At 42.2% G+C, this 23,016-nt stretch overlaps 1 protein-coding gene across 1 annotated transcript in view; it reads right to left on the reverse strand.

Annotated features, from left to right (window-relative positions):
- Positions 1-21,563, reverse strand: part of LOC141131882 (chloride anion exchanger-like) — a 119,294-nt gene extending 97,731 nt beyond the window's left edge. Inside the window, exons 1-3 of the mRNA XM_073619672.1 lie at positions 21,511-21,563; positions 17,757-17,993; positions 9,699-9,838 (exon numbers count right to left, since the gene is read on the reverse strand). Coding sequence (XP_073475773.1) covers positions 9,699-9,838; positions 17,757-17,993; positions 21,511-21,563 — 430 coding nt within the window. The remainder of the gene's footprint in view (positions 1-9,698; positions 9,839-17,756; positions 17,994-21,510) is intronic.
- Between the last annotated feature and the right edge of the window lie 1,453 nt (positions 21,564-23,016).

Consider the following 23,016-nt stretch of genomic DNA (forward strand, 5'->3'; position numbering starts at 1 on the left):
GATCTTCCTTTCAACATGCGTATTTCTAACGTATTCCATGTTTCATTAATAAAACCTTTGGTGTGCAACCGCTTCACCAGCTTGGTACCACATTCTTGCCCAGTTCAGGTTGAGAATCATGAGGAGTATGAGATACAATCTATCATTGACTCCCATAGGTTCTGTGGGCGTATACTGTCAGGGCTGGGCTCTCAGCAGCTCTCTTCTCTGTGCTCAGGCTGCCCAGCTGTCAGATAATTGTCAGCACTCAGGGTTTCCACAGTGGCTCACCTGGTGATCATTTTCTGCTCCTCAGTCCTGCCTACAGCCAGCCCCTTCTGGCTATTTAAACTGCCTTGTTCATTACTTTCATGCTCACCTTGGTCAACATATCTGGAGATTCTCTGCTGTGTTCCTGTGAAAGACTTTCTTTGCTGACGTCCCTTCTAGTTCCTGATCCTGTTCTTCTGCCTCTAACTAAGCTGATCTCTGGTTTCTGGCTTGTCAGACTACCCGCAATGGCTTCTGATCCCTAGCTATGTTTTGACTATGTTTACTGATATGTACCATTTTTACCATTACATTAAAAAGTGTAATTTTTACTGCATTTTTGTCTCAGTCTGATTCATGGTTCCTGACATTAGGCAAAAACCATGAATTCAGAAGATGCAGGCAATCCATCTAGTGGTAATAATTTTTCCAGATTGAATGAGCAGGACCACCGCATGGATCAGTTTGCCATAGCATTACAGATGCTCCTGATTCGCACTGCTCACTTGGATCTTCCCACTGTGGCTGTTCTGGTACAACCAGTGTTGCAGGCCATCCCTGCTGCTGCTTCAGTCTCTGTGCAGGCACTTGCCTCGAATATTAGCTCTGTAAAAGGTATGTCTGATTCCGCTCTGCTTTCCCATTGTTTTGGGGCCATCCAGTTCAATGCAGAGGGTTTCTCAACCAGGTTGTCATATACTTTGAGATGCTGCCCCAGGCGTTCCCCATGGACAGAAGCAAAGTAAGCTTCATAATTTCTTTGCTTTCTGATAGAGCCTTGGCCTGGACAAACCCTCCATGGGAGATACAAAACCCCATTGTCCTGAGTTACCCTGAGTTTGTGGTGTCCTTTAAAGGGGTATTTGACGTTCATGCTCGCTCCACCTCTGCTGCCAAGAGCCTCATGTCCATCAAACAGAGTATGAGAACTGTTGCAAATTATGCCATTGAATTCCGTACTCTGGCAGCAGAGGTTGCTTGGAACAATGAGGCCCTCATGGCTGCTTTTTCTCATGGTCTCTCGGATAACACTAAAGATGAGATAGCAGCCTGAGACCTACCTACAGATCTGGAGAAGTTAATCATGTTTGTCATTCGCATTGACTCCAGACTCTGAGAGAGACCTTCCATTAAGGAGCGCTTGCGGAAGCCTCCTCACCTCCCATGCCTCCTGGTACCGAGTCCACCAGTGAAGTAGAACCCATGCAGTTGGGCTTCACATGTCTCTCTGCGGAGGAGATGGCCTTTAGGAGGAGGGAGAGATTGTGCCTTTATTGTGGCCAGGCAGGTCACTTTCTGAAGTCTTCTACTACTCGTCCAGGAAACGCCCGCACCTTGAAGTCCTGTAAGGGACAGACCTTAGGTGGCGGTGTTGCGTCCCCAGTTATCCTGAAGTTCTAGTTACCCTTTCTTGGTCTGAGTCGTCCATTGATACACAGGATCTAATTGACTCTGGGGCTGCAGGCCTGTTCATAGATAGTGCCTTTGTGTCTAAGCACTCGATTCCACTGCAGCTTCATGCCACTCAATTTGCTATTGAGGCTATTGATGGGAGACCTTTACAGCCTGCCTATGTGACTCATGAGACTGCTCTGTTGACCATGGCCGTAGGGACTTTTCACCATGAGATAATTCAATTTCAAGTCATTTCCTCACCTCATTACCCGGTGGTCATTGATTATCCTTAGTTACAGAGGCACAACCCCTATTTTGATTGGAATCGTGCTGAGGTTCTTTCCTGCTCGCCACAGTGCATTAACACATGTTTTCAGAAAGTGGTTAAGGTCTTGAGCACCTCTTCACTCTCCTCCATGCCAGAGGAGTACCGTGAATTTAGTGATGTGTTTGACAAAGGTCAAGCCTGTATTTTGCCTCCACACCGGTCGTATGATTGCGCAATTGACCTTCAACCTGGTGCCATGCCCCCTTGTGGCCGGGTCTACCCTTTGTCTGTTTTGGAGGATAAACCCATGGAGGACCATGTTGCCAATTTACTTTCTCAAGGGTTCATCTGCAAATCCTTGTTTCCTGCCGATGCTGGCTTCTTCTTTGTGAAAAAGAAGAGTGGTGAACTGAGACCTTGTATCGATTATAGAGGGGGTCTCAATCTCATCACGATTAAGAACGCTTACCCAGTTCAATTGGTTATGGAATTTTGACTGCCTCAAGGGAGCAACGGTTTTTACTAAGCTCGATTTGAGAGGGGCATACAATCTCGTGAGGATTAAGGAGGGCGATGAATGGAAAACTGCGTTTAATACCAGGACCAGAAATTACAATACCCTGTGGTCTCGACAATGCTCCTGCAGTTTTTCAGAAATTCATCAACGATATGTTGCAGCAATGTGTGGTGGTTTATTTCGATGATATTCTCATATATTCAAAATCCCTAGAGAGCCACCACACAGACGTCTCCTGTGTGTTACAGAGGTTGAGAGATAATAACCTGCATTGTAAGTTGGAAAATTGCAAGTTCCATCGTGAACAGGTTAAATTTCTGGGTTATGTCATTTCTACTGCTGGTTTTTTGATGGACCCAGAGTAACTCTCTGCTGTTCTACAGTGGCCTCGACCCATAGGTCTACATCTGCTACAACGTTTTCTTGGCTTTGCCAATTATTATCGGAAATGTATTGGTAATTTCTCTTCTCTGGTCAAACCCCTGACTAATATGACCAGGAAGGACGGTAACCCACAGAATTGGTCTCCGAATTCCCTTAAAGCCTTTGAGTCTCTCAAGGCTGCCTTAATTTCAGCTCCTGTATTGGCACATCCTGATCCTTCATTACCCTTCATTCTTGAGGTTGATGCATCTTAGACTGGAGTAGGCGCCTTTCTGTCTCAACGTCCTAACTCTGAGAGCGATATGCACCCTTGTGGCTACTACGTAGCCACTTGTTCTGTGTGTGAAACACCAGAGTAAAACACCACGGCACCTTCCAGTGGGCCTTCTACAACCCATACCCAATGGAGAGAGGTCATTGGACCTACTTGTCTATGAATTTTATTGTGGAGTTACCCAACTCCCAGGACAACACAGTTATTCTTATAGTAGTTGACCGGTTCTCGAAGATGTCACATTGTATTCCACTTAAGAAGTTGCCTACATCCAAAGAACTGGCATTCATTTTCGCTCAGAAGATATATCGGTTACATGGGCTACCCAAGGTTATCATCTTGGACAGGGGTAGCCAGTTTTTGTCCAGGTTTTGACGAGCCTTTTGTGCACAGTTGGGAATTCAACTTTCCTTCTCGGCGTATCACCCGCAGTCCAATAGGGCTGCAGAACGAACCAACCAAGCCTTGGAGCAGTTACTATGTTGCTATATTTCTGACCACCATAACAACTGGTCAGACCTCTTACCTTGGGCAGAGTTTGCTCACAATAGTGCCGTCAATGTCGCTTCCCGATTGTCTCCATTTATGGCAAATTATGGGTTACAGCCATCTATGTTGCCTGACACATTTGTTCCTCAAAGAAATCCTGCGTTAGAGGAACATCTCCGCGATCTCCATTCCACTTGGGTGCAGGTCCAAGAATACTTTCGACGTGCCAGTTGATAGGTACAGACTCCATGCTGACCGCCGACGCCTACCGGTGCCTTCCTACCAAGTTGGAGAGAGGGTCTAGCTGTCATCTCATAACCTCCAACTCCATGTTCCCTCACTAAAACTGGCACTGAGGTATATTGAGCCTTTCCGTATTCTCCGTAGGATCAACCCAGTGCCCTACTGTCAGGGCTGGGCTCAGCCCTTCCTTCTCTGAATTGGCCTCTCAGCTGTCGGTTAATTGCCAGCTCCTATCTCTCCACAGGTACTCAGCTGTTGATGATATCCTGCTCATCAGTCCTGCCTACTTAAGCCGTCCAGCCCAGAGGATTTCTGCCTTCGCCTTAGTCAACATCACAGAGACACTCTCCTGCATTCCTGTTAAAAGATTTGCTTGGCTGACATCCCTTCTGGCTCCAGTGTGCTTCAGAAACTAAGAGAGACAATCTCTATTGTAAATTGGAGAAGTGTGAGTTCTATTGTGAACAGGTTAAATTCTTGGGGTATGTCATTTCCACTGCTGGTTTTTCGATGGACCCAGAGAAACTTTTGGCAGTCCTACAGTGGCCCCGACCCGTGGGTTTACATCCTCTGCAGCGTTTCCTGAGCTTTGCCAACTATTATCGGAAGTTTATTCGTAACTTCTCATCTCTGGTCAAGCCCCTGACTGATAAAACTAGTGGAGGCGCAACAACTAAAACCATAAAAAAACGAATAAAAATCTGCAATAAAACTGTAAAACGATCAATCATAGATCTGTGGTCAATCCGTTTTGTTTTATATACAAAGTCTATATAAGTCTATGTACGGATGGTGAGAAGGGGTTAAAAGTCCAGACCAAACAGGGCTGCCATCATATCAGAACAGAAACCATGTTCCAGGGAGCTGCAAAAAAACAAGGAGAGAGGCGCCTCTGGGTGCAGATGTTTTTAACAACCTTTAATACACATAAATTAGTCAAACTCACATTTCAGCAGAAAGTGATAGGCATAAAAGTATAGACATGGTTATGTCACGGTGGCGATCCTGAGTCCTGGACCTTATAGTTCCTCTGTCAAAACAGTCTGGTCAGAGAGGTGTCCACTGTTAGGATGGTTATGCCAGCTCCGGAAGACAAACTCGAGACGAGGTGTGAAGCGCAGGGAACAGCAAGCTGCAGGGGATGATGTCACCAGTAGTGGACGCGTTTCTTGAGTAGGCGCACTGCGGTGTACTGGCAAGCCGCACTCCTTTATCAACAGACATCAAGCCCCTGACTGATAAGACCAGAAAAGTCGGTAACCCACAGAGTTGGTCTCCGGAGTCCATTAAGGCCTTTGAGAGTCTCAAGGCTGCCTTTGTTTCTGCTCCTGTGTTGGCACATCCTGATCCTACGTTACCTTTTATCCTTGAGGTTGATGCTTCTGAGACTGGAGTTGGCGCCCTTCTGTCTCAACGTCCTACCTCTGAGAGCGCTTTGCATCCTTGTGGCTACTTTTCCAAGAAATTATCACCTGTGGAGTGCAATTACAAGTTTGGTGACAGAGAGCTGTTGGCGATCATTTTAGCCCTGAAAGAATGGAGACATCTTCTCAAAGGTACCACTGTGCCGGTTCTCATTCTTACTGACCATAAGAATCTCACATTCTTGTCTGAGGCTAAATGCCTCTCTTCCAGAAGGGCACGATGGGCTCTTTTCTTGTCAAGTTTCAATTACATTGTCTCATTCTTTCCCCCTACTAAGAATGTAAGGGCTGACGGCTTGTCACAACAATTTTCCTCCACTTCCAAGTTGGAGTTGGTTCCTGTTCCTGTGATGCCTCCTGACCATATTGGCTACGGTTCCCACCAGTCTTACTTCTCCTTTGGGTGACAAAATTCTTGCTGCTCAGGTCCATGCTCCTCCTAAGAAACTGACTGCTGCTTTGTCCCAGAGAGTCTCCATACTGCCATGCTCCAGACTTACCATTCTCCCAAGGCTGCTGGCGACCCTGGGAAGAATCAGCTCTTTTGGGCCATTTCCCAACAATTCTTGTGGCCTAGTCTACGTTCTGATGTAACCGCCTTCATAGCTGCCTGTTCCGTGTGTGCTCGGAGTAAGATTCCACAACATCTTCCTGTGGGCCTCCTACAACCCATACCCAATGGAGAGAGGCCCTGGACACACCTGTCTATGGATTTCATTGTGGAGTTACCCAACTCCCAGTGCAACACAGTTATCCTTATGGTGGTTGACCGGTTCTCAAAAATGTCTCATTGTATTCCACTTAAGAAGTTGCCCACTTCTAAGGAACTGGCTTCCATTTTTACTCGGGAGATCTTTCGCTTACATGGGCTACCCAAGGCGATTGTCTCGGACAGGGGTAGTCATTTTGTGTCCCAGTTCTGGCGAGCCTTTTGTGCACAGCTGGGAATTCAGCTTGCTTTTTTCCTCTGCGTATCACCCGCAGTCTAATGGGGCAGCAGAATGAGCCAATCAGTCCTTGGAGCAATTCCTACGTTGCTATATTTCTGATCATCATAACAACTGGTCAGACCTATTACCGTGGGCAGAGTTTGCTCACAATTGTGCCTTGAATTCTGCTTCCTCGTTTATGGCGAACTATGGTTTCCAACCTTCCATGTTGCCTGATTCATTTTTTCCGCAGAGTATTCCTGCATTAGAGGAGCATCTCCGTGGTCTTCGTTCCACTTGGGCACAAGTTCAGGTGTGCTTTGCGACATGCTAATGATAGGTACAGACTCCATGCTGACCGCAGACGCCTGCCCGCGCCTTCCTACCATGTTGGAGACAGGGTCTGGCTGTCATCTCGCAACCTCCGACTTTGTGTTCCCTTACTGAAGTGTACACCTCAGTTTATTGGGCCTTTTCGTATTCTTCTCAGGATTAACCCAGTGGCTTACACATTAGACCTTCCTTCTAACATGCGTATTTTGAATGTATTTCATGTCTCCTTATTAAAACCTTTGGTCTGCAACCGCTTTACCACCTCGGTACCACGTCCTCACCCTGTACAAGTTGAGAACCATGAGGAGTATGAAGTACAGTCCATTGTTGACTCCCGTAGGTCCCGGGGGCGCATACAGTACCGGGTGCATTGGAAGGGGTATGGTCCGGAGGAACGCTTTTGGGTCTCATCCTCAGACGTACAATCCCCTGTCCTCCTCCATGATTTTCTTAGACGGTTTCCCCTCAAGCCTGGTGGTCCTCCGAGGGGGAGGGGTCATTGAGGAGGGCGTACTGTCAGGGCTGGGCTCAGCCCTTCCTTCTCTGAGCTGGCCGCTCAGTTGTTGGCTAATTGCCAGCTCCTATCTCTCCACAGGTACTCAGCTGTTGATGATATCCTGCTCGTCAGTCCTGCCTACTTAAGCCGTTCAGCCCAGAGGACCTCTGCCTTCGCTTTAGTCAACATCACAGAGATGCTCTCCTGCTCCTGTTAAACGACTTGCTTGGCTGACATCCCTTCTGGCTCCAGATCCTGCTTGCTAATTTACTATGCTCATCTCCGGCTCCCTGACGTTTGGCTTGTCTGACTATCCATTCCGGTTCCTGAACTCTGGCTATGTTTTGACTATGTTTGTTGTATTTATTTTTATTATTAAACAAGTGTGATTTAACTGTACTTCTGTCTCAGTCTGATTCATGGTTTCTGACACCTACGCTTTAGATCTTCCTTTCAACATGCATATTTCTAATGTATTCCATGTTTCATTAATAAAACCTTTTACCACCTCGGTACCACATTCTCTCCCGGTTCAGGTTGAGAATCATGAGAAGTATGAGATACAATCTATCATTGACTCCCGTAGGTTCCGTGGGCGCATACAGTACCTTGTGCATTGGAAAGGTGTCAGAAACCATGAATCAGACCGAGACAGAAGTGCAGTAAAAATCACAATTGTTTAATAATAATAATAATGAAAGGTAAACGGAGCAAACAGAGTCAAAACATAGCCAGAGTTCAGGACAGGCTAGTACAGGAAATCAGGAAACTGGAAAATCAGCGTAGTGGAACAGCAAGCAGGATCAGGAACCAGAAGGAACATCAGCCAAGCGAGTCTTCAATATGTACACAGGAGAAAGTCTCTGGATGTGTTGACCAAGGTGAAGGCAGAGATGATCTGAACTGAAAAGCTTAAGTAGCTATCAGGAACCATGAATCAGACCGAGACAGAAGTATAGTTAAATCACACTTGTTTAATAATAATAATAATAAGGTAAACAAAGTACACGTATTCAAAACAAGCCAGAGTTCAGGACCGGATCGGGTAGTCAGCCAAGCAAATGTCAGAGAGCCAGAGATAAACATAGTAGTACAGCAAGCAGGATCAGGAGCCAGAAGGAACGTCAGCCGAGTAAGTCTTCAACAGGAACGCAGGAGAAAGTCTCTGTGATGTTGACAAAGGCGAAGGCAGAGATCAAGTGAGCTGGAAGGCTTTAAGTAGGCAAGACTGACGAGCAGAATCAACAACAGCTGGGTAACTGTGGAGAGAGATGGGCAATTAGCCGACAGCTGAGCGGCCAGGTCAGAGAAGGAAGGGCTGAGCCCAACCCTGACAGTAACCAGCAGGACTGACGAACAGGATATCATCAACAGGTGAGTCACTGTGGAAAGATTTAGAGCTGGCAATTAACCGACAGTTGAGCGGCCTGCTCTGAGAAGGAAGGGCTGAGCCCAGCCCTGACAAAAGGGTACGGTCTGGAAGAACACTCTTTTGTCTCATCCTCGGACGTATATGCTCCTGTTCTCCTCCTTGCTTTCCATAGACATTTTCCCCTCAAACCTGGTGCCTCCGAGGGGGAAGGGTAGTTGAAGAGGGGGTACTGTCAGGGCTGGGCTCTCAGCAAGCTCTCTTCTCTGTGCTCAGACTGCTCAGCTGTCAGATCAGATAATTGTCAGCACTCATGGTTTCCACAGTGGTTCACCTGGTGATCATTTCCTGCTCATCAGTCCTGCCTACAGCCAGCCTCTTCTGGCAATTTAAACTGCCTTGCTCATTTCTTTTGTGCCTTCGCCTTGGTCAACATATCTGGAGATTCTCTGCTGTGTTCCTGTGAAAGACTTTGCCGGCTGATGTCCCTTCTAGTTCCTGATCTTGTTCTTCTGCCTCTGATCTCTGGTTTCCTTATTACTGTCTTGTCTGACTATCCGCATTGGCTTCCAATCCCTGACTAAGTTTTGCCATACGTTTTCTGATCTGTATCATTTTTACAATTACATTAAAAGTTGTGATTTTTACTGCATTTCTGTCTCAGTCTGATTCATGATTCCTGACACAATTGTGCTCATTATGAACTCAGATTTTCTTGTTGTACATGCAGGCTGCATTCTACATCTGGTCAGAGTGGCCTGGTATTCAGGACCATGGTACTTCATGTTATCCTGTCTGCCCAATGGTTTCAAGGTTCAAGTTGCACTAAAATTAAAATATTTCCTAAACCCATATTTTGGATTACATCCATACCAGCAGCTTGATCAGTTTAGATATTTGAAGCAGAACTAAACATTTATATCATTTACAGCTGAAGATGGCCCAATCTTAGCACCTATTTAGATCTGCAGTTGCATAGTGCTGCGCACATGACCAATTATGGCTTCAGTCATTTGAGGGCTTGACAGTTCTGCTGAAAACTGCGATAGATCAACAGAAGCCTGTTTCCAACTGAATTATTTTGTAAAACACTTAAATCAGTGGGTTTAGTGTTGCTTTAAGTGTCTGCTAAGCACAAGTTGTGTGGATAAGGGGGTTACTGACCTCTCTACCATTGGCAGTGACATATATACCATCCACCACTGACCCATGGAACAGTGTTACTGAATGTTGTTAGCGTTGTTGAGAGAAGAAATATTTTCTTATAGCTATAGCCATTTTATTTATTACTGAGTATTTTGGATAAAAAAAACATGAAAATAACAAACCTTGCAAAACAGCAACAAGCCCTGTTGTCACCCCAGAAATGATGTCACTGAGAATCCATTCCTTGAATGTATATTGTGGAAGCCAGGATATAATTGGAAAAAAAGTAAATGCAATTCTCTTTGCTTTCTGAGCAGAACACCTATGTATGAAGACAATAACAGTTTAATTATTAAATGTGTTTTTTTGCGTAGTTTGATCCATTTGACAACATAAATGTACAGAAACCTGCAGATCACCAAAGTACCAATTACGTTAGGGCTTAAAGGAAACCGGTCATTGAAACCAATACATTTTTACTTGTATATTGCAATAAATACTAGTGTTTTTTTTCCCAATAAACCTGGGGGCACATTTTATAAACATTTAAAACAGAGAAAAAGGCCCATGTCAACACATATCACCAAATCATGCAACTTTCTACTTAAAAGGTAACGCTCCTTTAATTTAAAAAAGTAATAAAACTGTTACACAATTCTTTTTTGAAATGTAATGGCACTAAAATGACAATTTAAACTGTAGCTGCAGTAGATGATTTGAGTAGATGGCACAACAATTCTGAAATGTCTTTGTTGTAGCCACAATACCCATAACAACGTTTTACACTATATAAACATATATATATATATATATATATATATATATATATATATATATATATATATATATATATATATATATATATATATATAATATAATTATAATATATATAATTATTAGGTGCTTTCCCAGGGTTCTTTGTTTATGAGCTTTGAGCTAATTATGCTTATGAATTAAGTTACATTACTGATCTACCATTCAAACTTGACATGCTCCAATTGAATTAAAGGCATGTTGGTAAAGGACACCTAAAACCCTTTTATCCTATGCAGCTAATGGAGCTGCCATCTTAGCCTTAAGTCTCCATGGGCTTGATAGTTTGGTTGAGGGCACAAGCAGCTGTCTCAGTCCCACCATTCACATATGCCTTGAATGTAACTGTCTTGAGAAACAGTTAAATCAATGGGTTTACCTTCGCTTTATTAGTCCAGAGAGTGTCAAGAATGAACCAATGATGTGAAGAGAGGGAGAAAGGTTAGCTATGTGGGCAGTGCTGGGGCAAGGGCATGTAGAGCCCAGGGCGAACGTGCCAAACTGCCACCCCCCCCAAAGAGGGATGAGCATTATGTGTCAGCAAAAATCTCCCCCAGCACAAATTCCCTCACAAACCCCCCAAATCAACCCTCCTAATACAAATCCTCTTCTCCCATTCCACTCCCAACACAAATTACCCCTGAAAAAACACTTCTGGCACCCGCCCCCCCAGATGTCCCCTCCTAGAGCAATTCTTACTCCCTGCTGCCTCCCAAATTCCACCTCCCAACAAAAATCCCCTCTCAATCTCCTTATGGTGCCCCCCCACCTTAAATGATATTACAGTGCCCAGGGCATCTGTCCTTCCTGCCCACCCCTTGTCCCAGCCCTGGATGTGGGTCTAGGACAGCCTGCTGTAGCCTGTTGTCTAGGAGCTAAATCACCATCTATCTACTGATGGGGAAGTTGTGCTCCAGATTAGTATGAGCTCTGGTAATTACCCACTTTAGCTCCAGAAGATTTACCCCCCCCCCGACTAGGCCATTTTTTGCTATACGGCACTGCATCACCTTAACCAACAATTGCGTGGTCGTGCGACACTGTACCCAAATAAAATGTATGTACCTTTTTTCCCACAATTAGAGCTTTCTTTTGGTGGTATTTGATCACCTCTGTTTTTTTCTTGCACTATAAACAAAAGACAACCGACAATTTTGAAAAAAAAAAAAACAATATTCTCTACTTTCTACTATAGAACATATGCCATAAGTATTTAAAAAAAATCTATTTTCTTCATCAATTTAGGCCAATATGTATTCTGCTAAATATTTTTGGTTACAAAAAATCCCGTATACTGATTGGTTTGCGCAAAAGTTTTAGTGTCTAAAAATTATGGGATATATTTCTGGAATTGTAATTTTTATTACTAGTAATGGCAGCGATCAACGACTTATAGCAGGACTGCGATATTGCGGCTGGCAAAACGGATAACCTAACTGACACTTTTTTGGGGACCAGTGACACTAATACAGTGATCAGTACTAAAAATATGTACTTTCATTATAATGACACTGGCTGGGAAGGGGTTAACATTAGGGGTGATCAAAGGGTTAACTGTGTGCCTAGCTGGTGTTTTACTGTAGTGTGGGAGGTGCTTGTACTAGGGGAAGCCATAGATCCATGTCTCTGCTTTCCAGGAACACAGGATCCATGCCTTCCTTACAGACAGAACGGCAATCTGCCTTGTTTACATAGGCAGATCACCGTTCTGCCTGTGTACAGAACGATAAGTGGGTGGCGGCGGACATCGGGTCCGTGGGACCCACTGATCAGCTTTCATTAGTGGTAGGTTGACTAAAGCACATAAACCCAAGGTAAGTATAGTAACAAGTCCTAGTTGCAATCTCGGAACACCCAATAAGAGGATAGTATGCGACCGGTCTAAACTATGTGGCATGTTCACCAATGCCAGGAGCCTGGCGGACAAGATGGGTGAACTAGAGATACCGTTGTACAAGGAGGATTTGGATTTTGTGGGAATTTCAGAGACCTGTTTCAACAGTTCTCATGAATGGCTGGCAACCATTCAAGGGTATACCCTTTATCGCAGGGATAGAGAGGGTAAAAAAGGGGGAGTGATATGCCTATATATTAAGAATAATGTACAAGTGAATGTGAGAGATGACATCACTAAGGGAGCTAGGGAGGAGGTGGAATCCTTATGGGTAGAGCTCCAAAGGGATGAAGCTAAGGGGAAAATATTACTGGGATTATGCTATAGGCCCCCTAACCAGAGGGAGGAGAGGGAGATGGATCTCCTATCACAAGTTGGATTAGCAGCAAGGATGGGAAGTGTTATAATGGGGGATCTGAATTACCCAGACAAAGACTAGGCGGAGGGAACCACACATTCGTCTAAGGCTCGCAAGTTCCTAAATGTCTTGCAGGACATATTCATGGTTCAGAGGGTAGATGCACCAACTTGAAATAAAGTGTCACTGGATCTACTGGTTACCAACAATACAGACCTGATGTGGAAATACGGGGACATTTAGGAAACAGCGATCACAGGTCAATTGGCTTCAGTATAAATCACACAAATAGGAATAAGGGGAATACAAAGACATTGAATTTCAAAAGAGCTAACTTCCCTAAACTACGAACCTTGTTAGAAGGCATGAATTGGGATAAAATCTTAGTAACAAGGAACATGGAGGAGAGATGGCTTTGCTTTAAGAGCATTATAAATAAGGGCATTAGCCAATGCATCCCATTGGGTAATAAATTTAAAAGAGCAAACAAAAGTCCCGGATGGCTTAACTCCAATGTAAAAATGCACAAAAAGCAAAGGAGAAGGCCTTCAAAAAATACAAGGTTGAGGGATTGTCATCAGCATTCAGACTTTATAAAGAATGAAACAAGAAATGTAAGGGTGCAATTAGGGCGGCTAAGATAGAACACGAAAGATACATAGTGGAGGAGAGCAAAAAAAATCCCAAGACATTCTTTAGGTATGTAAACACTAAAAAATTGAGGATAGACTAGAGTGGTCCCATAAAGAATGAGGAAGGACATCTGGTTACAAAGGATGGGGAGATGGCGAAGGTATTGAATTTATTCTTCTCCTCAGTCTTCACGAGGGAATCGGGGGCTTCAGTAACCAAAACCGCAGTGTTTATCTTCATGACACATCACAGGAAGCACCTCCATGGTTAACAGAGGACAGAATTTAAATTAGAATTGAGAAACTTAACATTAATAAATCACTGGGACCAGATGGCTTGCATCCGAAAGGACTTAGGGAACTCAGTCAAGTAATTGCCAAACCATTGTTCCTAATTTTTACTGACAGTCAATGCCAATGTAGCACCAATATTTAAAAAGTGCCCAAAATACCCCCTGGGAATTACAGACCAGTTATCCTAACATTAATAGTATGCAAGCTCTTGGAGGGGATGATAAGGGACTATATACAAGATTTTAGTAACGAGAACTGTATCATTAGCAGTAATCAGCATGGATTCATGAAGAATCGTTCTTGCCAAACCAATCTATTAACCTTCTATGAGGAGGTGAGTTGCCATCTAGATAAAGGAAGGCCCGTAAAGGTGGTGTATCGGGAATTAGGTAAAGCATTTGACACAGTTCTCCATAAAGGTTTATTGTACAAAATAAGGTCCATTGGCATGGACCATAGGGGGAGTACATGGATTGAAAACTGTCTCCAATGGCAAGTGCAGAGGGTGGTGATAAATGGGGAGTACTCGGAATGGTCAGAGGTGGGTAGTGGGGTCCCCCAGGGTTCTGTGCTGGGACCAATCCTATTTATTTTGTTCATAAATGACCTGGAAGATGGGGTAAACAGTTCAATCTCTGTATTTGCGGATGACATTAAGCTAAGCAGGGCAATAATTTCTCCGCAGGATGTGGAAAAAAGATCTGAACAAATTAATGAGGTGGGCAACTACATGGCAAATGAGGTTTAATGTAGAAAAATGTAAAATAATGCATTTGGGTGGCAAAAATATTAAAGCAATCTATACACTAGGGGGAGAACCACTGGGGGAATCTAGGATGGTAAAGGACCTGGGGGTCCTAGTAGATGATAGGCTCAGTAATGGCATGCAATGCCAAGCTGCTGCTAACAAAGCAAACAGAATATTGGCATGCATTAAAAAGGGGATCAACTCCAGAGATAAAATGATAATTCTCCCGATCTACAAGACTCTGGTCCGACCACACCTAGAGTATGCTGTCCAGTTCTGGGCACCAGTCCTCAGGAAGAATGTACTGGAAATGGAGTGAGTACAAAGAAGGGCAACTAAGCTAATAAAGGGTCTGGAGGATATTAGTTATGAGGAAAGGTTGCAAGCACTGAACTTCTCTCTGGAGAAGAGACGCTTGAGAGGGGATATGATTTGAATTTATAAATACCTTACTGGTGATCCCACAATAGGGATAAAACTTTTTCGCGGAAGGGAGTTTAACAAGACACGTGGCCACTCATTAAAATGAGAAGAAAAGAGGTTTAACCTTAAACTACGTAGAGGGTTCTTTACTGTAAGAGCGGTAAGGATGTGGAATTCCCTTAAACAGGTGGTGGTCTCAGCGGTAAGCATCGATGGTTTAAAAAAACTATTAGATAAGCACCTGAATGACAGCAACATACAGGGATATACAATGCAATACTGACATATAATCACACACATAGGTTGGACTTGATGGACTTGTGTCTTTTTTCAACCTCACCTACTATGTGACTATGTATCACAGTGGGAGTGAGCCGCCGGCAGCTCATGCTTGCACCCGATACCTGGAAATGCAGCGCAGCGCGATCACCCTGTAGCTGTAAAAGTTCTATAGGGCAGTTGGCAACTGGTTAAAGGACACAAAAGAATGCGAGAGAGAGAGAGAGAGAGAGAGAGAGAGAGAGTAGAGTAGGGACAGGATGTTGCCTATGTTTATCGCTCTGGATTAAATTTATAAGATAGGAACTGATTTATTAAAACATGTAAAACTCAATTCACAAAGCTAAAACACTAGGATAAAGATACGATATTTTGTGACAGGTATTTTAAGTCAAGCTAAATAGGATTTGAAAATTATACTCATGTGACTAAAAATATACACACTAATCCTCTCATTACAATGTGCCTTTTTTTAAAAGTGACATTTGTTTTCATCTTTGTAATTAGAAAATGACAGTCATGGCTAAATGAATGATTAGTGTTAAAGTCACCTGAATTGAGCCTATAGCAGTGAGGACACTGCTGTTACTTGTAGCCACTGCTTAAATGTAATCGTTTTCCTGACTATGATTGAAGGAGGCACTGACATTTATGGATATGGCAAATGCAATTTTCACATCAGTCCTTCTCTTTCCACAGTTTTATTTAATATTTTTTGTTGGGGTGGGGGTGGGGAGTGAGTATAGTAACGTCTACATTACACATATTCCTTAAAGGTGAGCTCCAGAAGAATTAAAAAAACACCCTTGCAGTAGGGCTTCCTAGCACTGCAAGGGTTAAATGCAAATTTTTCACTTTCTGGCCCATACACACGATCCAAAATCGAACAAAAAATACCGCTTTCAAAGCGATTGTACGATAATCTGATCGTTGGTACAGAGCTTTCGAGAGCCGATCATGACAGTTCATCTGATATTATTTGATCGGACAAACACAAAAAATTTTTTCACACGATACCAGATCGTACAATTTTCGTTTAGTCAGTATAGTTGTCCTCCGAAAATACAATACAATAAATAGAAATACACTACAACACATGACATAATTTCCTATTTTTTATTCTGTCGTACGAGAATTTTAGTCACTTTAGTAACCTCTTCATTTTTGATATAGTTATATAGTTACATAGTAGGGGAGGTCAAAAAAAGACACAAGTCCATCAATTCCAGCCTATGTGTGTGATATATATGTCAGTATTACATTGTATATCCCTGTATGTTGCGGTTGTTCAGGCGCTTATCTAACAGTTTTTTTAAACTATCGATGCCCACTGCTGAGACCACCGCCTGTGGAAGGGAATTCCACATCCTTGCCGCTCTTACAGTAAAGAACCCTCTACGTAGTTTTAGGAGTGGCAAGGATGTGCGACTGGCATGCAAAAAAAAACAGACGATCTGTCGTGCGATTTTCGGATCGTGTGTACCGGCCATTACTCCTTGCTCTCCTAGGAGCTGGCACTCTCCGATTTCCTCTAACTCTCTACTTTGTGGGTGAGCTTTCAATGTCCTCACTTACAATGCAGATCCTGCATTATACGTGATGAAATCAGCGTGCAACCAGATAGATGTGATGGCAAAGAGCAGAGGTTTGGGGTTCCGGTCGCATAGAGAGGAGGAAGTTTGTGACAGTGAGAGATAAGGAAGGCAAAAGTGCTTTTCAATGCTAGCCTAGGCAAAAACAAGCATTTAAACTTTGCAGTACAGGGGGAATCCCCACTGCAAAGGTAGTTTTTTAATTTCCCCAGATTTCAAATTTCATTTTGTGAAGATATTTACTTACAATATATAATAATATAATGTACACAAAATTCATATACATGCAAACATTAGCTCTAAATCTATGTTTTCTATTTTTACATAAACCAAGCAAAAGCAATATCTTTGAGAAAGAAAAGAAACCATTTCAAGATTAGGTTTACACTATTGCGGGTACAAATCACACACATTCCTGCACCCACAGCCAAAATGCGCTTAATGGCAAACGTATGCATCTGAAAATGTAGCATTTTTTTGGGTGTGCAAAATTTCTTGGTCAAAATGCACCCGCTGCTCTGCCGGTGCATTTTAGAAAGCTTTTTTCTGCATTTCTCGCAGGAACAGCAGCCCATTCCACTAAATGGACTGCTGTGCCCACGCAAACATGGCATACAGGACCTGCAATACTGTGAACCTAGTCTAAAATTATATTATAAACATCATCCGTGTTTTCTTTCAGTGTTCAGGATAATAGGAGTCCTGATAAAACTCATCAAATGCAAGTTTTATGCATTGTTTTTTATATTAATAGTTTGGCTGGAAGTTTTTACAGTATGAGATCTTCCCTTACCTTCTTTCATACATGGACCTATAAATTTATGGAGTGAAATGTAAACTGGGTAAGCATAGTTTATCAAATGTTATTATATTATAAGACAATAAGGATAATAATACACACAAGCAATCTTTGGCCTTTCTTAGTAAAAAGTGATAAATGTTATCCAATGAGTGAATTGCCTAAGGGGCACACAAGGGTGATTGACCCAAAGATAAATGAAGAAAGGGAAAAAGATTAGGAAATGCTGAAACTGCTAGGTAATGTTTTTCATATTTCAGTGCGTTACAAGAAAAAAAAAATCCAGCGTAAAAATCTCAAAATACAAAAAAAAACCAAACCACGTTTGCTTATATTGCTGATATCTAAATATATTCGTTCCTAGTAGACAAAGATTTTTTATTCACAGTATAATCAAGTGTTACTTGCCCACATGTCCTCTTTAAATGGTCTAATACGGAGGTGTGATGTCTGTCTACTATTTCATTTTGTTCATGGAAGCCATCGTCTGAATAGATGGGTCTGGCCACCAAGTATTTATTCTCCAAAGGTATCTTCGCTTTTTCAGCTGGAGGTTCTTCTGTAGAGTTGGCATTTCCTTTTTTGAATCGATTCAATGGATTGTTCCTATCAAACCAGTTCCGGATGTTGCTCATTTTTGTAGTTCTATGATAGAACAAGAAAAGACAATGTAAATAGATGTAAAGTATTGAATTACCAAGCAGTATCTTTTAATAAAGGTTCACACGTATTTAAACAAAACTAAACTCTAGTAAGAATATATCAACTGTCTAATTTTACTCATATGATTATCATTAAGGTAAGCATTTTTTTACATACATACTAATCTTGGCACATGGTAAAGCTTTGTATTTTATTGGGTAACCTCAGGATTCCACTTTTCAATAGGAAAATAACAGACAAAATGGCCTGTGAATATTTCTTTAAGAGCTCAGACAATAAACATCCAATACTACACTCACAGGTTATATGCTGCATTATACTGTAAATCATTTAACATGTGGAATAAAACAAGCCACAGGGTGAAGATATAATTACAGCAAAATTATGGTAAATAAGAAGGACTATAGGGAAGGATCTTTAAAACTTCTAAATAGAATATAAAAAAGGAACTACCAAATGGGAAAAAAGGGGATAGGACAATATGTACAGACTATATTTATATAGACATGTTAGGCACAAATGATAAGAGACCAATGTCTTACCGTATGTACGAGTAGAAAAGAAAGTAGGTGACCATCAATGTGGAATCAGGTAGGAAAAGATGTACCATCCACTGTATTTTTATATTATTTCAAATACTGATAAATCGATTTATTATGATGAGAATCTTTATAAGATTTTTACAGATTTAAAACCATAATGTGTCTGTGAAAGTTCTCATGTATCGAGGTCATGGTATAACTAGTAGTAGTCAGCCACATTCAAGTAAACATGCTCCGTAATGTTAAGGACGTTTTGCAGCTTGTCCAAATCAGTTCTTCAGTTCTAATGATTGTCATGACATAAAAGTCTGCTGTGCTGTACCTAAATCTGGAATGCTCTCTCTCCATGTATCAGACCATTTTATAATTATGAATACCTCAAGTTTTCCCTTAGAAAATACACCACTTAAGGAAACCCTTTTGCATTCTAGCTTATCTGTTATGTTTGCATTCTCTTACACTGTGCATCCCAATTCACTTTTTAATTTTCTCCTACTTATTTATTGGTGACTTCTCTTCACAATCTATACTACTACGTACCCATGACATCTGTGTCTCTAATTATGTTATTTATTTAACCAGACCCAATGCTAATATTTACGTTACTGGAACTGATGCTTCTGATTTTGGGCATTGTGTACAATTATTAAGCATTTGTGATAGAAGGCATAAACAAACACCTTCAGCGGTTAAAGGCATTCATTAACACACTAAACGCTTTTCTAAAATGTTGATCTATAGTATCAACATTTGTAGTATTTGTGTATCTACACTATATTAACAAAAGTATTGGGATGCATGCCTTTACATGCACATGAACTTTAATGGCATCCCAGTCTTAGTCTGTAGGGCTCAATATTGAGTTGGCCCACCCTTTGCGGTTATAACAGCTTCAACTCTTCTGGGAAGGCCGTCCACAAGGTTTAGGAGTGTGTCTATGGGAATGTTTGATCATTCTTCCAGAAGCGCACTTGTGAGGTCAGGCATTGATGTGGACATGAAGGCCTGGCTCGCAGTCTCTGCTTTAGTTCATCCCAAAGGTGTTCTATCGGGTTGAAGTCAGGACCAGCCAAGTTTCTCCACCCCAAATCTGGCTCATCCATGTCTTTATGAACCTTGCTTTGTGCACTGGTCCAAATCATTTGTTGGAGGGGCGACTATGGTGGGGGGGCTGTTTTTTATGGGTTGGGCTTGGCCCCTTAGTTCCAGCTAAGGGAACTCTTAAGGCATCAGCATACCAAGAAATTTTGGACAATTTCATCTCCCTGCTTTGTGGGAACAGACTGGGAATGGCCCCTTCCTGTTCCAACATGACTGCGCATCAGTGCTCAAAGCAAGGTCCATAAAGACATAGATGAGTGAGTTTGGGGTGGAGGAACTTGACCGGCCTGCACAGAGTCCTGACCTCAACCGGATAGAACATCTTTGGGATGAATTAGAGCGAGAATGTGAGCCAGACCTTCTCGTCCACATAAGTGCCTAACCCCACAAATGCACTTCTGGAAGAATGGTCAAACATTTCCATAGACACACTCCTAAACCTTGTGGACAGCTTTCCCAGCAGAGTCGAAGCTGTTATAGCTGCAAAGGGTGGGCCAACTCAGTATTGAACCCTACGGACTAATGCCCCTTACACACGATCGGATTTTCCGATGGAAAATGTGTGATAGGACCTTGTTGTCGGAAATTCCGACCGTGTGTAGGCTCCATCACACATTTTCCATCGGATTTTCCGACACACAAAGTTTGAGAGCAGGCTATAAAATTTTCCGACAACAAAATCCGTTGTAGGAAATTCCGATCGTGTGTACACAAATCCGACAGACAAAGTGCCACGCATGCTCAGAATAAATAAAGAGATGAAAGCTATTGGCCACTGCCCCGTTTATAGTGCCGACGTACGTGTTTTACGTCACCGCGTTTAGAACGATTGGATTTTCCGACAACTTTGTGTGACCGTGTGTATGCAAGACAAGTTTGAGCCAACATCCGTCGGAAAAAATCCTAGGATTTTGTTGTCGGAATGTCCGAACAAAGTCCGACCGTGTGTACGGGGCATAAGACTGGGGTGCCATTAAAGTTCATGTGCGTGTAAAGGCAGGCGGTCCAATACTTTTGTCAATATAGTGTGTGTTAAATTATCTAAAACATTCAAACACAGAAGAGTTTTGAGTGACAATAATAATAATCTGCAATAATTTAAGCAGAATGTTTGTAATTGCTGACTTTCCATTGCTGGTTACTGGTAAACAGCATCATGGATTTAAAAAGTAAAGGTAAATTTTTTATTGTCTCGGCCTGATTTAGAACACCATGATCTTGCATCACACGTGTGACAGGTTTACAAATAGGACTTTATATTTCTTATGTATTTTTAACATTTTTTATTTATAAATTTTTATATTTATATTTTTTATTTCTAAATTGTAAGCACTAATAATCAGGACCCTCATACTTCTATTATTCATAGCACTATATGATTACTAATATGCATTTACAAATTGCCCTACTATAAAGCAATTTCTTATAGTATGATCTAAATTAAAGATGCTATTTAGATAAATAAACTATGATAATAGTAATAGTTACAGAGGATGGTGGAGGAAAACTACATTATCAATAGCAAATCCTATAAGGAAATAAATAGAATTATACAGAATTTTGGTTATATCTTCTCTTGAATTATTTTAAATGTGTTTTACTAAATAAAGATAACTTAGTAAGACAAAATTATTTGCATTATTATATTCTATGTGTTTTAGGTATGTAGCCAACATATGGCTCAATAATGCTAGGTCATGTTCACATAACCACGAATCAATGAAAAATATAATATAATAGCATGTAATATAAAGCGATAAAATTGCTTAATATAGTGTTACTTATTCTATTTAAATTTGTACCTAGCATTTCCTTAAACACTTTATAAAAGCCAATGTAAATTTCCATTTGCTTACCTTTCTTGGTATTCCACTAAGAACTGGATGGTTTTCATTAAAGAGTGTTTCATATAATGTTGGAGGTGTTGCCATATTTTGTCAGAAAGGTAATGATTAACTTTATATTTTTAACATACAAGAAGTCTGTCTACTCTTGAACTTTGAGTTCACAAGGTTGTAATCAAAAAACGATTTATTAGAAAGTTATCATTATTTCTTTTCAAGCTCCATAATACTTTGTCATTAAGGGCATGTCAACTTAAACAAGCCTGCACTATAGGCATTTTTTTAAATGGTTTAGGATATATACCTGGATGTAAGTGTGGAGAATAAACATTAACATATTTCTTTGGTAGTATCATACATCACACTGTTCCTTCATTTCCATCTATTATGACTATTTTTTTTATAGATACTTTTGTCTTTGGCAGAAGAAAGACAAAGGGGTCCATCAAGTCTGCCTCATTTTTAAATTTTTTTTTATTTATATGATTTTTTTAAACTTTGCTGAGTATAAATCAAGGGCGTATCCAGAGTCTAGTCTTGGGAGGGGCACTGCCAGAAAATACGTTTTTTTGGGGGCAATTTAATGGGGAAATGGCTGGTGTTGGCTTCAATCATCCCGGCACCATGGTTGTCATGGTGTCAGGATGATTGAAGTGCATTATTTCTATTATTACATTGTAATATAAAATGAAATAGTTCAACTCACCATAATGCAGAATCAGTGGGAGCCCTCAGTGTGTCACTTGTCACGTCGCATGCCACCAGATGCAGATTGTCACTTGTCTGCCACCAGATGTGGATTGTCACTTGCCACGTCGCCTGCCACCAAATGCGGATTGTCACTTGCCACGTCACCTGCCACACGTTGCGGATTGTCACTTGCCACGTCACCTGCCACCAGTGCTGTTTCTTGGCCTAGGCCAATAAGGCCCAGGCCTAGGGCAGCATTTTGCAGGGGGCAGCAAAAAAGGCGCCCCCCCATCACAAAATCCCCCCAACCTGTCCTCCCGCGGCCGCCTCCCATACAAATACAGCAACATCGGCCTGCTGTAGTGCGGCACTTGCTAATAGGAAGTTTTTCGGTATACTTGGCCGGGGGAGGGGAGCTACTGGAACCCCCATAAGATGGCTGATGACTGGCCAGACCGGGTGCACGTAACTTCTGGTGGGCGGAGCCTAATGCTCCGCCTACACTCCTCCGCGTGGCATCAACACCATCTTCTCCCCGTCCCGGGGGCTGTGACGATAGGAGGAGGAGGAGGAAAGAGAGAGGGGCCATTGGGGAGCAGCGTGCCGTGAGCGGTGTCATCACAGTCATGGGGTGAGGCTGTGTACTTTATTTGTTACAGGAGTCTAGAGACACCAGGGTCGCCACCATGGGAGGGGAGCGAGTACAGGTTCAGGAGGACCCATAATACTCTCCTCGTCTTCCCCCATGGTGTCCCCCCCTCACTTGTGTCCCCTGTCCGCACAGTGCCCCCCTCTGTCATCGCACTGCGTCCCCCTCTGTCATCGCAC

The sequence above is a fragment of the Aquarana catesbeiana genome, linkage group LG03, assembly GCF_042186555.1.
Source record: "Aquarana catesbeiana isolate 2022-GZ linkage group LG03, ASM4218655v1, whole genome shotgun sequence".
Lineage (NCBI taxonomy): Eukaryota > Metazoa > Chordata > Amphibia > Anura > Ranidae > Aquarana > Aquarana catesbeiana.